Below are 14078 nucleotides of genomic sequence, written 5' to 3'. Positions count from 1 at the left end.
GCGGGCCGAAATTCCGATCGTGTGTACGCAGCATTCAGGTTTTTTGTTAAAGTTAATTGAACAAGCTGAAGTTAGACGTCAATTGGCTACCATGCACAGCTACACCAGATTTTGCACTCTCCAGTTTTAGTAAATCAACCCCCTTATCTGATTTGCTCATAGTGTCGTATGTACCTACTTTTGTTTATTATTGTTTCTTACATTTTTTCCCAAATAACAATGGTTTATGGGTTTTACCACTGGCATTTTGATATACCCTCTTCAATATTTTTTTTTTTACCATTGTAAAGCTAGCAATCTGTTTCTTGGGGAGTCTACCTCAATCTGATAATTAGCATTATCCAAACAACTTCTTTCTGATTCGCCAATATTGACTATGAGCTATGGACTAATTGGAAGGAGTTGGATGAGAACTAATGGTATTTGAGATTGTATTTACATCAGTCGACTTGCCATATAGACTAGCCAGGGCGTCATCCTCTCCCACACATACCTGTACATGTAAAAAATTGTTTTGTTTTTTTTTACGTGATGGTAAATCCTTGAGTAAACCGATTGCAATTTAGACAGGTGATGAATTCATCCAGCAGGGATCGATCCCCATCCCATACAACAACAATATCATTAATAATCATCTAATGAATGTTAGAGTTTTTACCTAATACAACAGCCTCTACTAAGGGGACCCACATCATTAGGGATAATTAATTTCTACATAGTTAATGTAATGCAAATATTGTTTTTCCGCAGAGTTCAGCTTAAAACTCTGCCTGTGTCAACTGCTTGTTTTTGTCTAGGGGATTGGAAAACGGGTATATAGTTACCTGATCCTCCACTCCTCCCCGCACAAAACCTTTCCCTGTGGCTCCTGCACCCCCAGCGGTCTAGTGGTCTTGTGCGATGGACTATTCCTCACGTCATTATGCCCATAGACTTGCTCTGGACATGAGGATGACAGGAACAGTCCACTGCCCAATCGTGGGGGAGCGCCAGTTGCAGGTGAAGTGGAGTAAAAGCCTTATCCAATCCCCTAGACAGAAACAAGCAGTTGACCCATCCAGTGGGGAAGAACCCCACTGCATAGGAAACCTTTATTTTTGCCTGGAGTTGGCCTTTAAACAAAGTTTTGCATCTACAATTTTATGTATAAATTAGCACTACAGACAAAAGACACGGAAAACAAGCTGTCTATTAATTGTGCAATCAGCCATAAATACCATTACATACATGCCATGGAGAAGCCACCCTGCTGATCTCATGTAACATAAATACATTTTGCAATGAATAATGAATTCTGCATGCAAAAGAGCATTTGGCAGCATATGAAAAAATTTAACAGGTTTCTTCTTCCTTGTCCAATAAAGATAACCCCAAAAGATCTGAAAGTAGCAAATCAAACAAAATAAATACATACCATATGGCGATTAACGTTCATGTCCCCCTGAGATAAGTGAGCATTAGTTTTTTTCTCAGTAAACTGCACTCTCATTACAAGTGAAATAATGCATTACTTCCAGAGACCCACCATAAAGCACACTTGACCTGTGCCTGTGAGGTTTATAGAGTATCTAGGACATTTAAAGCATTAAGCACTTATGTTTTAGCCAATAAATAAGCGTGTGGTTCGACAGCTGATAAGACCCTAGCCCACCTAGTCACCACAGTCTGGTCTTTCACTCGTCATGATTTATACCCACATACTCTTTTTGCTCTCATGGTTGACCTTAGCCTTCTTTCTTGTACATGTATATGGAAATTCTTGGTGATAAATCAAACAATTCAGCACTGTTGTACAATCAATAGTAACTCCCCTCTCTTTTAAGTGGCAAAATGAAAACATGCAGCACGAATGAGGATGAATTGTATATCTTTGTGCCGAAAGGATTTTCACACCATAGTTAACATACTGCCCAAAAATAAATGCAACAAGCCAGCCATCTCTTTATGAATAACATTTTGGGTTAAAGGGACTGCTTACAGCTCCTCATACATTTTATGCCCTGTACACACAATAGGATTTTCCGACAACAAAATCCATGTTTTTGTTCCGCCGGATGTTGGCTCAAACTTGTCTTGCATACACATGGTCACACAAAGTTGGTCGGAAATTCCGAACGTCAAGAACGCAGTGACATACAACACGTACGACGAGCTGAGAAAAATGAAGTTCAATAGCCAGTGTTGCTCTTCTGCTTGATTCTGAGCATGCATGGAACTTTGTGCGTCGGAATTGTGTACACACGATCGGAATTTCCGACAACGGATTTTGTTGTCGGAAAATTTGAGAACCCGCTCTCAAATTTTTTGTGGCGGAAATTCCGATGGATAATGTCCGATGAAGCCTACACACGGTCGGAATTTTCGACAACAAGCTCCTATCAAACATTTTCTGTCGGAAAATCCTTTCGTGTGTACGGGGCATAAGATTTTAATTGACTGATCACTTATTTTGACAGGTTCAGATGATAATCAATGAATGCACAGAATAGGAATAATGGCCACAAATAACTTATTGACAACATTGTTCACCTCGAATTTCAGAAGATTTTTCATATGAGAGAACCTGTATTAAGAGAGGCTGCCATTGCTGACCTCCTTCCATGATTATTAGTTGCCTGGCTATTCTCTGAGTTACTGACTTAGAAAAAGGATGCAGATTTTTTTCCAGGTCAGGTCCAGGTATTTGAAACTAAACGCCAGGAAACCTAAAATTTGTCCCTTGCAGTGGGGCTGTGCCAGCAATGCTAGCGTTGACTGCTCAGTTAAGTCTAAGGCCCCTTGCACACGGGGTGGTCTTCATTGGAGTGTGCCTTCTCAGCACAGGATCTCTCTGCTGATCTCACTTAGCAGATGGATGGCTTGTCCATGTCCACTTCACTTATGCAGAGCGCACACAGACACAACTAGCTCTCCTCTATGGGTGGTCGGATTTAAACGGACCGCCTGTCCGTTTACACCTGACTGACATCCGATCCGCCAGATAGATGGGGAATGGATCCCCATCTGTCTGTTTTTAGCAGATAGAATCAGATCAGATGTTGGCAGGTGCCAACTGACACAAGACTGTTGACTCCCGCAACTCCATAGGGGGCAATGAAGGGTCTGACCCGGTCCAACTGAAAAACTGACAGGTGGATCCCATCAGTCCTCCCAAGTGAAAGAGCCCTAAGGGGACCAGGAAAAGCATTTTTACTTTCCCAATACGCCGCTAATGTAGGCTTCTCTGCGCTGCTAGACTGGTCCTCTGCAGCCTCCACTCCCCCACACACCAGCAGTCAAATGTCCTCTGATATCATCAAGATCAGTGCAGGGCCTATTGCACTATGCTGAATGTGAGGATGTTGAGGGATAGTTCACCTTAAGAGTGTAAGGAAGCCATGTCTGCTGTAGGAGCAGAGAATCGGGTAAGTAAAATTGCTTTTATTGTTCCCTAGAATAAGCAAGCAGTTAATTCTTGCTGTGCAAGCACAGCTCCACTGCAAGGGAGAACATTTAGGTTTCCTGGAGTTGGGCTTTAAAGCATATCTAAACCCAAAAGTGTAATGGATTACAGCCAAGTAATCTTTGGTGTAGTAGCTGCATTTGTTTCTTTTATTTTATTGGTAATCCTGCAAATAAAACACTCCCTGTCCCTGGGTGGCTACGCCACACTTCCACTGTATCTATGGAGAGAGCAATGATTGTCTCCCTATCCTGCTCTACGGATATGGACTCCACATATGTTTGTATTTCTTCATCTCCATTAGATGGGGGCAGGTAGTTTACAAAATATAGCTATTAAGGAAGACATTCTTCAGTGCAGCTCACATGAAGTGACATAGACACTTTCAGAATTTCTGCCAAGATCTTTCTGCCAAGGTATCTTCTGTATTTGCTGAAAACAAATGGCTTGAAACAATAAGAAAAAAGAAAACAACTACAGCCGCCACACCTCAGGACAGTAAGCTGCAATATATTGCTTTTTTCTTTAATTTAGTCATCCTTTCACCTGTTTCTGACCACGCTTTGGATGTCCTCCCATGTGCATGCCTTCCTTGCGCCCCCTGGGGCTCTGTGATCATTGTGTCCTTTGGACCAATCACAGTGGCCCTTTACCATGTGATCAGCTGTGTCCATCACAGCAGGTCACTTGTAAACAGACTTGCCGGTTATCAGCATTCCTTTCCTCACGGAGAGGAAAGGAGAGACGATAACCAGCAGGGCTGACAGGGTACACTTAATACATTGTTTACACTGATAATCAGGGCTCTGTTTATCAGTGCAGCCACATCAATGCCAATCAGTGCCCATCAGTGCAGCTTATCAGTGTCCATCAGTCCCACCTCATCAGTACAGCCTCGTCAGTGCCCATCAGTGTCTTCTCATCAGTGCAGCCTCATCTGTGCCTATCAGTGCCTATCAGTGCAGCCTCATCAGAACACATAGGTGAAGAAGAAAAAATATTTATTTGCAAAATTTTATAGCAGAAACTAAGAATTTTTTTTTTTTTTTTCAGAATTTTTAGTCTTTTTTTGGGAACTTGTTCAGCAAAACCCAGTAATGATTAAATACCACAAAAAGAAAGCTCTATCTGTTTAAAAACGCCCACTGATTGACGCCCACCCGGCATCATCATGTTTGGGCTGTGTGGGTCATCTCGGATGGTTGGTGACCACTGCGCATGCACACCCCCATCGGCGGTGGGCGTTCTCGGCGCTTGGGTGCCACACCACCCGTACATGACGTTGGGGGCGGAGCATCTGGGTTATAGCTGGAGGTCCGGCATGGCTGGGACCTTTATCACTTGCAGCTTGGCGTTCCTACACAGTAGCCTCAATTTTTGAGTGCGGGCTCACACTTATTTGTTTTTTTCCACTTTATTCAGGTAACATCTTATACAATTCTTGCACTTTTTTTGTTTTTTTCACCGTTCTCATATACATATTCTAGGTTCTCTCACTCTCTTAGCATTTTGTACTCAATGCACATGATATTTTTTACATTCTTATCATTTCCACACTATTCCATAGTCTCCCTGTTCGCACCAGCTTTTTAACCATGTTGGTTCATATATACATGTATTTATACCACTTTACTACATCAAGCTTAAAGTGGATGTAAACCCCCAATTTTTTTTATATATATATATATATATATCATACTGTAGAGTATAAGATTTCCTATCATTTGAGCCCAGTCTTGCCACACAGAGTTAATCCATCTCTGAGCAATCCTCTTTTATTGTTCAGTGAGATAAATCTTGACAAACTGAGAAAAACTTTGTCAAATCCTCCCCCTTGCTGTGAGTGACAGGTGATTTACATATCTTGTGCATTAGCCTAAGAGACATGCATTATTTTTTAATTCCCTCCCACTCATTTCTTCAGCAGCTCTGCAAGGATTGGCTGTTCCAAACCTCAGCATGATTTGGCATGCTGAAGTCATGTGGTTACTTTCCTGTCTTTTCACTGGATGTTAGAGATCATAGCAGAAGTTCAGCAGAAGTTCAGTGTTAGAAATACACAGGAGAACAGGCATATTGACAAGGGGAGTGTAGAGGTGGGCAAGGAGTCTACTGACATCACGACTCCACCCACCGAGCTCCAGACAACAGACCCACCCACAGAATCTGCAGTTTTTCAGATCTCATAACAGACAGAGGGGAGACATGTGACAGGTAAAGATACATGCAGGAGGCATGTATATCCTTATAGATAACCCCTATGGCAGTAGTTTAGAAAGGATGACATTGGGTTTACATCCACTTTAATTTACCATTGAAATGCCTCTGACATATATATATGCTTATATACCATTTTATTTACTAGAACTTATTGCATTAAGCTTAAGTGGCTATCGTGTCTTTTGACATGTATACATTTATATATATTTTTTAGTTGTCATTCAAAGTGGACAAGTTGAGACCACAGGGAAACACACTTATACCCAGGCCATGTCGATCCTCCGGATGTCCCCCTGCGTTGGCCTTTGTTTGCTCTGCCCCCTCAGCTCCCAAGCTGGATGTCTGTTGCTGCCTCTGTCTGGATACCCAGCGACATGCGATTTGGCCCAGCCCAGTGGTGAGTATGAGGTCTTTCAGTAGACCTCTCTGACCATTCACCTCATATGCCTCCATAGTTAACATACATTCATTGATCTCGTTAACTATTTTGCAGATACAATATTTATGCATCTACCCCTGAAGAAGCGAGCGTGGTCTCGCGAAAGCGTATGGTATTATTGATGCTTGTATTTTGCTTTCTTACATTTCTGTACAACTGCATGTGTATTGTTATTCTTCTATCGTGTATGTACATCTATCAGCTTGGCAGTTCATTTTTATTCATTTCATTTATTTGCTGTTGCTTACTTATGCATGATATTTTTCAATAAATTGATATTTTTTTACTCTTGTTATAATTGTGGCTAAACCTCTCTCACCTCACTCAAAGTCCCAGGGCGATCACTACGTTTTTATGTATTATATTAGCAATGGAGGTGTTATAGGGGTTACTCCAGACCTTATCTTTATTTTTATCTGTTTAAAAAAGTGATAAAAATGAATTTGGGTACAGTGTTGCCATTTAAAGTGCGACAGCACTGAAAGCTGAAAATTGGCCTGGGCAGCAAGGGAGGTGAAAGTGCCCGGTTTTGAAGTGGTTAAGAATGTATTGAAGACTCATTATGACCAATAATTTGTGGACATCCCATTCCAAACTACAAGCATCGGTTTGGAGTTCCCATTTCCACTTGTGGCTATAAAAGCCTCCACTCTTCTAGGAAGAATTTTCCTAGAAGACTTTGGGGTGTGTCTGCTAGAATTTATTTCCATTTAGCAGATAAAACATTTGTGAGGTCGGGTTGTGAAGTTAGACAAAAAGACTTGGCTCATAACTGGCCTTCCAACTCGTCCTATAGGTGTTGAATTGGGTTGAGGGCTCCCTGCAGGCCATTTGAACAAACCATGCCTTTGTAGACCTGGCTTTGTGCCTCCTCTGAGCACAATCATTTGGAAAGGTGTCCATATAGTACAGCATATGAACGGCATGGCTAGAAATGCTATGGTTACATTAATTATAATGTATACAGATATTTTAATGAGAATTAAACATAAAAGGTAGGATTCACCTTGGCCGCAGTCCAAACACATATGTGGTTTAAATAACATTGTTAGTCAGAAAATGACTTCCAAAATTCTTTACAATATTTACAGATTACCCAGAATATTGCATAGAAGATTATTTGACCCAAAAGTATAGGTTATAATTCAGTACAGGACAATGTTATTTAAATTTATAATAATTTATAATACTTGTGCGTGTATTTAAAAGTGAATGAAAATGCTGGAAAGATAGTGTGACAAATACTTAGTCCCTTAAGAACGTTATGAGTAAGTACATTTCTTTAGACTGGGGGGGTTGAATCACAGGGCTACATAGGAAGCAGCACAAACTATGAAACCACTGAGTATGTTAACATATGTTGGGTTATACCGAGGTTATGGAGTTTATAAGGAGCGCATAATTACCATTGATTGGACTGTAATTGTAGCAAGTCATTTTATGTGACTCGTATAGGTTTTTAAAAGAAAGCAGACAGAGTTGCTGGCAGGTCTAATGAATTACGATTACGATTGCCAATTTCTGTTCATGCCATCAAGATGGTATGATGCAATCATCTACAGTGTATTTAAACCCAAAACATGGACTTCTCTTATTTGCTTCCTTTTTTGCCTGATAAATATAACAGTGAAAATGCAAAAAAAAATAAATAAAAAAATTGTAAATCCTGCCAGAAATCCTGTGAGCTTTTAACTTTCTGTGCTCTCTGCCTCTGCTGCACTTTTACCTGTATCATTCCCTATCTCTGTGAGAACTACAGTACACCCCCCCTCCCCCCGCCCTTTGTTATGAAGAAGAGACGATGGCAGGTCTTCTGTTGTCCTATCACACTTCCTGACCAAGGGTGACAACGCTGCTCCTCCATACAGTAAGTGAGCGTTGTCTTACTAGGACAGGACGTGTGGCCGGACCACCAGGTGAAAATAAAGATAAAGAAAATGGATGAAGCAGGTGAATGCAGATGCTACAACAGATAGGTTGCAATATAATACATTTTTGTGTTCAGGTTTACATATGCTTTAAAGCGCTACTAAATCTAAAACCAAAAATGTAATACATTGCAGCTCACCAATCCTTAGATGTGGTGCCTGTATTAGTTTACTTTTACATTAGGCTTTTTTCCCCTCTGTTTTCACCTGGTGATCTGGCCAGTAACACACCTCTTGTATTACAGTGCCTCCACTCTGGATAAAGGAGCGCAGTGAACACCTTTGGACAGCAGCATTGTCAGTCTGGGGGGAGGGGAGCATTAGATGTACTAGCAGATTTACATACACTAAATTGAAGCCAAGCTCCAATCCACACTGCAGTTACACAAGCATGTACAAGCCACTTTTTGTTTCCCCTTTTGGTACAAAGGTTTTACATAAATAAATAAAATCTGATCATTATAAGCACTTCTGTCAGTAGAAAATGGTTTAATGCAACATTCTTAACTAATACATCTGCAGAACAGTTTGTTCTGTTGAAAAAACAAAAGACTTACTGGCCAGATCACCAGATGAAAATAAAGGGGAAAAAAGCCTAAAAAAGAAAACTAATGCAGCCATCACATCTAAAATTGATACGCTACAATATAATGAATGTTTGCTTTTGGGTTTTATACCTTTGTAAGCCAATTGGACTGGTATTCACTTCTAACATCCCATTGTGTGCTGAGAGATGAACAAAAAATCTGTAAGCAATCTGATGTCTGAATTGAACAATCCTGATCACTGTAACAATGATCTGTTTTATTCACAAATTAGTAGTTTTGAGTTTGTTCACATCCCACCCTCATAGATTGTAAGCTCTTATGAGCAGGGCTCTCATAACCCTCTTGTATTTTATTTTATTGTAACTGTACTGTCTCTTTATATTGTAAAGCACTGCTTAAACTGCTGGCGCTATATAAACCCTGTATAATAATAACAATCATTTGTATATAATACTGCTACCTATTTACCTAAACTATTGTATCGGCCACACCAATTTTCAGAGAATTTCAACCATCATTTAATAAATGATATATATATATATATATATATATATATATATATATATATATATATATATATATATATATATAAAATAAAAAGTAAGAAAGTATATTCAAATATAAAAAAGATCAAGTGGATCAAGACAACTTATCACCAAAAGTTGCACTGGATCCCTGATTTGCATACAAGCAGTTTCTTTAAGTTGCATTAATCAGTTCCCTTACTGGTTGAAATTGCTTGTAAATTGTTATGTGTATGGCCAGCATGAGACCACAAAACCACACTATCCATATATACACCTCAAAGCTAAGATCTTCCTTTGTAGGAGACAGAATGTAGATAATTACACGTGTCTTGTGTGTGATGAACATCAATGATGACAATCACAGGGTGTGCAGGCAGGACTCCAGCTCAGGACATACAGCGATCTCCTACCCAGGACCAGTCTCAGACACACGCCCTCTGCTGGTACACACTGCACAGCACTTCACAAAATAGGAACACTAATTGAAAACATGTCCAAAATAAAGACAACATATATATATATATATATATCCCAGCCAAACAATCAGCACTGGACATTCCTGAAATATCTGTATCCATTAATGGAAACACATAGAGAATGATGCAGCGCTGGAAGAACTCATTTAAATGGGTGTGAAAATGATCAATGATTATCTAGGGATCAGCAATGTGAGAGATCAATACACATCTCTGTGCCAGGTTATAGTTTGTACAGTACAATGCAGACTAGTGGTGTCAGTCTATGATTCTATAAAACTGTCATGCTGTCAGGGTTTTGTACCTGCTCTGCTTATAACTTTCATGGCAGCACCTGATGTCAGCAATGCCAACTCGTGCTGCTCCCATCTTATAAACTGGCACTGACGTCTGCCCATCTACTCCAAGCAGATCACACAACACACCAATAAAAGGGGAGCATGTCAGGTCCCCAAATCAAATACAAAAACTCCCTATAATAAAAAGTTTGTCATTTTCATGGCTCCCAAGATAGGGTTATGCTTAGCTGTTCAGATAGCAAAGCCGCACTTCCAGCTTACTCAGTTAGCCAATCAAACAACAAGGAATCAATCCACCTGTCATGGGAAAACTCAGCATAACCCAACCAGCCAATCCCCGACATGAACTGCTGCTCACCTGAGCTGCCCTGCAGTCCTTGGAGGAGAGTCAGTGCCAAAGTGACAAAGTGCTTGATCCTCATGGTGGCAGGCAGTGGGAGGGTTAATAAAAGGTATGAGCAGGTATAGGACAGTCCATGTATGTCAGGAGTGAGCTGAGAAGTCCTGGATGGAGGAGCTGTGTCCCCCCTTGTCCCTGGAGTCCTGAGCCAGCAGAGGTGTCAGCCAGACATCGCGATCCACACTTGTAGAGGGAAGTTCCTTGTCTTCCTGCAGGTGCTGCTGGTCAGATGTGTGCGCAAGAAGAAATCAGGCTGCAGCTCTTGTGCACTCTTCTTCTATTTCTCCTTCCAGATCCCAAACCTCTGGGGGTACACTGACCTTCCACTCTATGACACCCACACTGACTCTATGACACCCACACTGATCTCTCACTGTATGACACTCAGAGACAGGCACAGGCAGCAGGGTTGTCATTGATAGAGTACATGGCCAGGAAGGAGTTGTCTTGTGCTGGGATGTTTGCTCCAAGCTCAGATCCTTTATACACAACTCCAGAGGAAGGAGATACGTCAGAGCAAGCAAGAACCTCTCATGTCACCATGCCTCCAAGGCAGACTTTTCCTGGCTCTGGTCTAGCCAGAGATTGCAGATTGTGCTAAATGCTGGAGTCTTAAAGGATCTGTGTGCAGAAGAATACAGGGGCTGCCCTCTGTGCCCTCCCATAGATGGATCACTGACAGGTAGATGACAGGTATTCTGGATGACCTGAAGGGTTTCACTAATGGCACTAATCTGGAGACTGCACACAGTGTGCTATATACATGGCTCACAACAGAGTGTGCCATCCAAACATGGTATTTAACATTTTGTATATTGCAGCGTACAGATTCTTAGATGTGGTGGCTGCATTTGTTTTCTTTTTAAATCAGGGGTAGACAGCCTTAAAGAGGTGGAGATCTACCTGAACAACATGGGAGATGTCAAAGATCAGAAGTGTCACCTGCTCACACCTGATTTAAACTTTTAATTGCCGTACTGCCATGTCGCATTTGTGTGCATTGCACAGCAATCATGGGTTTAAATCAGGCAGTGAGGAGGTAAAATATCGCCTCCCCACCACCTGTCAAACACACTTGGATCACTTTTCAGAGGAGCAGCAATGCCTGCTGCACTTGTGAGTAATGCCCTTAGTTGCAGCACCCTTACGGCTCATTCACACATAAAGTTGGGGAGTGGTATGGTTTAATTGTGGTTTTGCTGCCCCCAATCCTTACCTGCTTTAGCTGCTAAGGCAGCAGTCAAAGGTGTACACACGCTGCAGCAGGAATTAAACCCCCTATTGCTTTTAGTAGGTGCTACAGCCTGCTAATTGTGTCCTATTCAAGTAAATGGGGTCACTCTGCAAGCATCCTGCAACTGCATGCTTCTGTGGGGACCAAGGGGTTAAACTTTCCCACTGATGTGCTGCGATTTACCTGCACTACAGGTGCAGTGGGCTAGCTGCGCTTTGCCATAGACTTCTATTATATCCTGCAGGTGTGGTGCACGTTCTGAAAGGGCATCAAACCTCAACTTCAGCAAACCCCCAGGAAACCTTCAGGTACACTGCACTGCACCCACAGTGTGGGTAAATCACAGTGCATCGGTGTGAAAGCAACCTTATACTATTATACCCAGTGTATTCCTTCATACTGACCTGAATATCTCTTTTCTGCTGCTGACACCACTCTGGAGACCGCTAGCCAGGATAAGAGATAGACATGTGCGCCGTCAATAAATTTGTTTTGTTTCGTTCCATTTCGTTTCATACGAAAATTAATTCATGTTTCGTAATTCGTGTCCGAAATTCAATTCGAATTCGTACGAAATACGAATTTTCGTTGCATTCGTAAACTTTTCGAAAAATAACGAAAGTTCGTTTTGATGAATTTATAATTATAAGGGGCTCCCACCATCCCTGTGCTGTGCTACTTCCTGGGTTTTTAACCTTTAGGTTTGTTAACTTTTCGTAAAAATAATGAAAGTTCGTTATGATGAATTTATCATTATGAGGGGTTCCCACCATCCCTGTGCTGTGCTGATTCCTCTGAATGGTGAACAAAACACCAGTCACGTTTCTATTGTAACGGAATTTGGATCCAAAATTCTGAAATTCGTTAATGAAATTTCGTATTTCGTATAAAATTCGTAAGCATAGAAATTCCCATAGGGTTCCCACCATCCCTGTGCTGAGTTCCCAGGTCTGTACACCTGCTGTGTCCATTATGAGGGGTTCCCACCATCCCTGTGCTAAGTTCCCGGGTCTGAGTGTACACCCGCTGTGTCCATTATGAGGGGTTCCCACCATCCCTGTGCTAAGTTCCCGGGTCTGAGTGTACACCCGCTGTGTCCATTATGAGGGGTTCCCACCATCCCTGTGCTAAGTTCCCGGGTCTGAGTGTACACCCGCTGTGCCCATTATGAGGGGCTCTCACCATCCCTGTGCTGTGCTGACTTCCTGGGGTTTTATCTTTTAGGTTCCTTAACTTTTCATAACAATTACGAATGTTCGTTATGAATTTGGATCCGAAATTCGTAAACGAAATTTCGTACAGAATTTGTATGCATAAAAATTTGTATTTCGGATTCATACAAATGTACGAATTTCCGGAAATTCGTAGGAGACATCGGCTTATGCGGCTCTTACTCCTTACTACAACTGCAACTTTACAAGTAGTCCCTCTGCATTGTACTCTGTTTGATGCTCCGGAATGGCAGGTCAGCAAGCCCAGACCGCAATCTACCAGTGACCTGTCAGCAATTTACAAGTTGCTGCATGACCCCCGTTTTAAAGTGTTACTAAACCCACAACAGTAAAATCAGTCTGTATATGCAGTAAAGCATGCTTGTTATACTCACTGTGGATCCTAAGGGGTTAATCCTCTGCATTGTGTAAAAAGATTGTTGGATCCTGTCTTCTCTGAACCTCCCCTCCTTCCACTGTCCCCTAATAATTTCCTGATAACACAGAGTCTATGAAGTCAGGCTGCACATGCTCAGTTTGGTGTGTATTGCTGGCAAGGTTTATTTTTGTATTGGGAGGGTGAATGTGATCAGCACAGGGCCGATCAGCCCTGTCCAGACAGAGGATCAGGGGTCTTGCAGCCTCATAGGACAGTCAGAAAACTCCTTCTGCAAGTTTTAGCCAGTGCTTGGCTGGACACTGATAGAAGTCATAAGACTGCTATATACTGCAGACGAGAAAAGGTATTTAGTAGTTTATATTTAGTAAAATAATTGCATTTCCATTTTCTGTGTACTGTGGGAGACCAGATATAGTGACTGTGGGGTCCTGAGTTTAGTAACACTTTAAGTCTTTCTTTCCTTTATTTTTACCTTGGTGATCCTGCCAGTAAGTCTGTTGTTTTTCAATTTTTTTTTGTTTGTTTTTAAATCCTGAAAGATAAAGCCATAATGTGCTAGTACCCATCGCATACCAGCACATTATGTGAAACTTACCTTAGAACGAAGCCCTCCAGTGAGGCTCTGTCACAGCTGAAGGTGCTTCCATCTTCACCTGATCTTCCTTCCATGTTCGCGGACTCCAGCTGCTTGAGTGGCCGGAGCTGCAATGACATCACTCCCACACATGCGCGCAGGAGCCGCCATTTACGGCACAGGACTCTGAAGAAACGTCACGGTATGCCGTTCCTTCAGAGCACATGCACCGGTGACGTCACTGGCTACATCAAAGTAAATATGTCCTAAATGGTGCATGTTTAGGAGATATTTACTGTACCTATAGGTAAAAGTCATGCATGGGAGTTTAGTCCCACTTTAAGAAAATTGAGACAAACCATTTACTACTGACAGAGGTG

The 14078-nt window shown here is 41.7% G+C and overlaps 1 protein-coding gene across 2 annotated transcripts in view; it reads right to left on the bottom strand.

Moving 5' to 3' along the window:
• Positions 1 to 10771, bottom strand: part of LOC141108162 (vascular endothelial growth factor receptor kdr-like) — a 308462-nt gene extending 297691 nt beyond the window's left edge. For both annotated transcript variants that reach the window (XM_073599472.1, XM_073599473.1), the window contains exon 1: positions 10238 to 10771. In XM_073599472.1, coding sequence (XP_073455573.1) covers positions 10238 to 10301 — 64 coding nt within the window. In that variant the 5' untranslated portion in view covers positions 10302 to 10771. The remainder of the gene's footprint in view (positions 1 to 10237) is intronic.
• Between the last annotated feature and the right edge of the window lie 3307 nt (positions 10772 to 14078).

The sequence above is a fragment of the Aquarana catesbeiana genome, linkage group LG09, assembly GCF_042186555.1.
Source record: "Aquarana catesbeiana isolate 2022-GZ linkage group LG09, ASM4218655v1, whole genome shotgun sequence".
Taxonomy (NCBI): Eukaryota; Metazoa; Chordata; class Amphibia; order Anura; family Ranidae; genus Aquarana; species Aquarana catesbeiana.
Note: the sequence above shows the minus strand (reverse complement) of the source record. Positions and strands in the feature narration are given on the sequence as shown.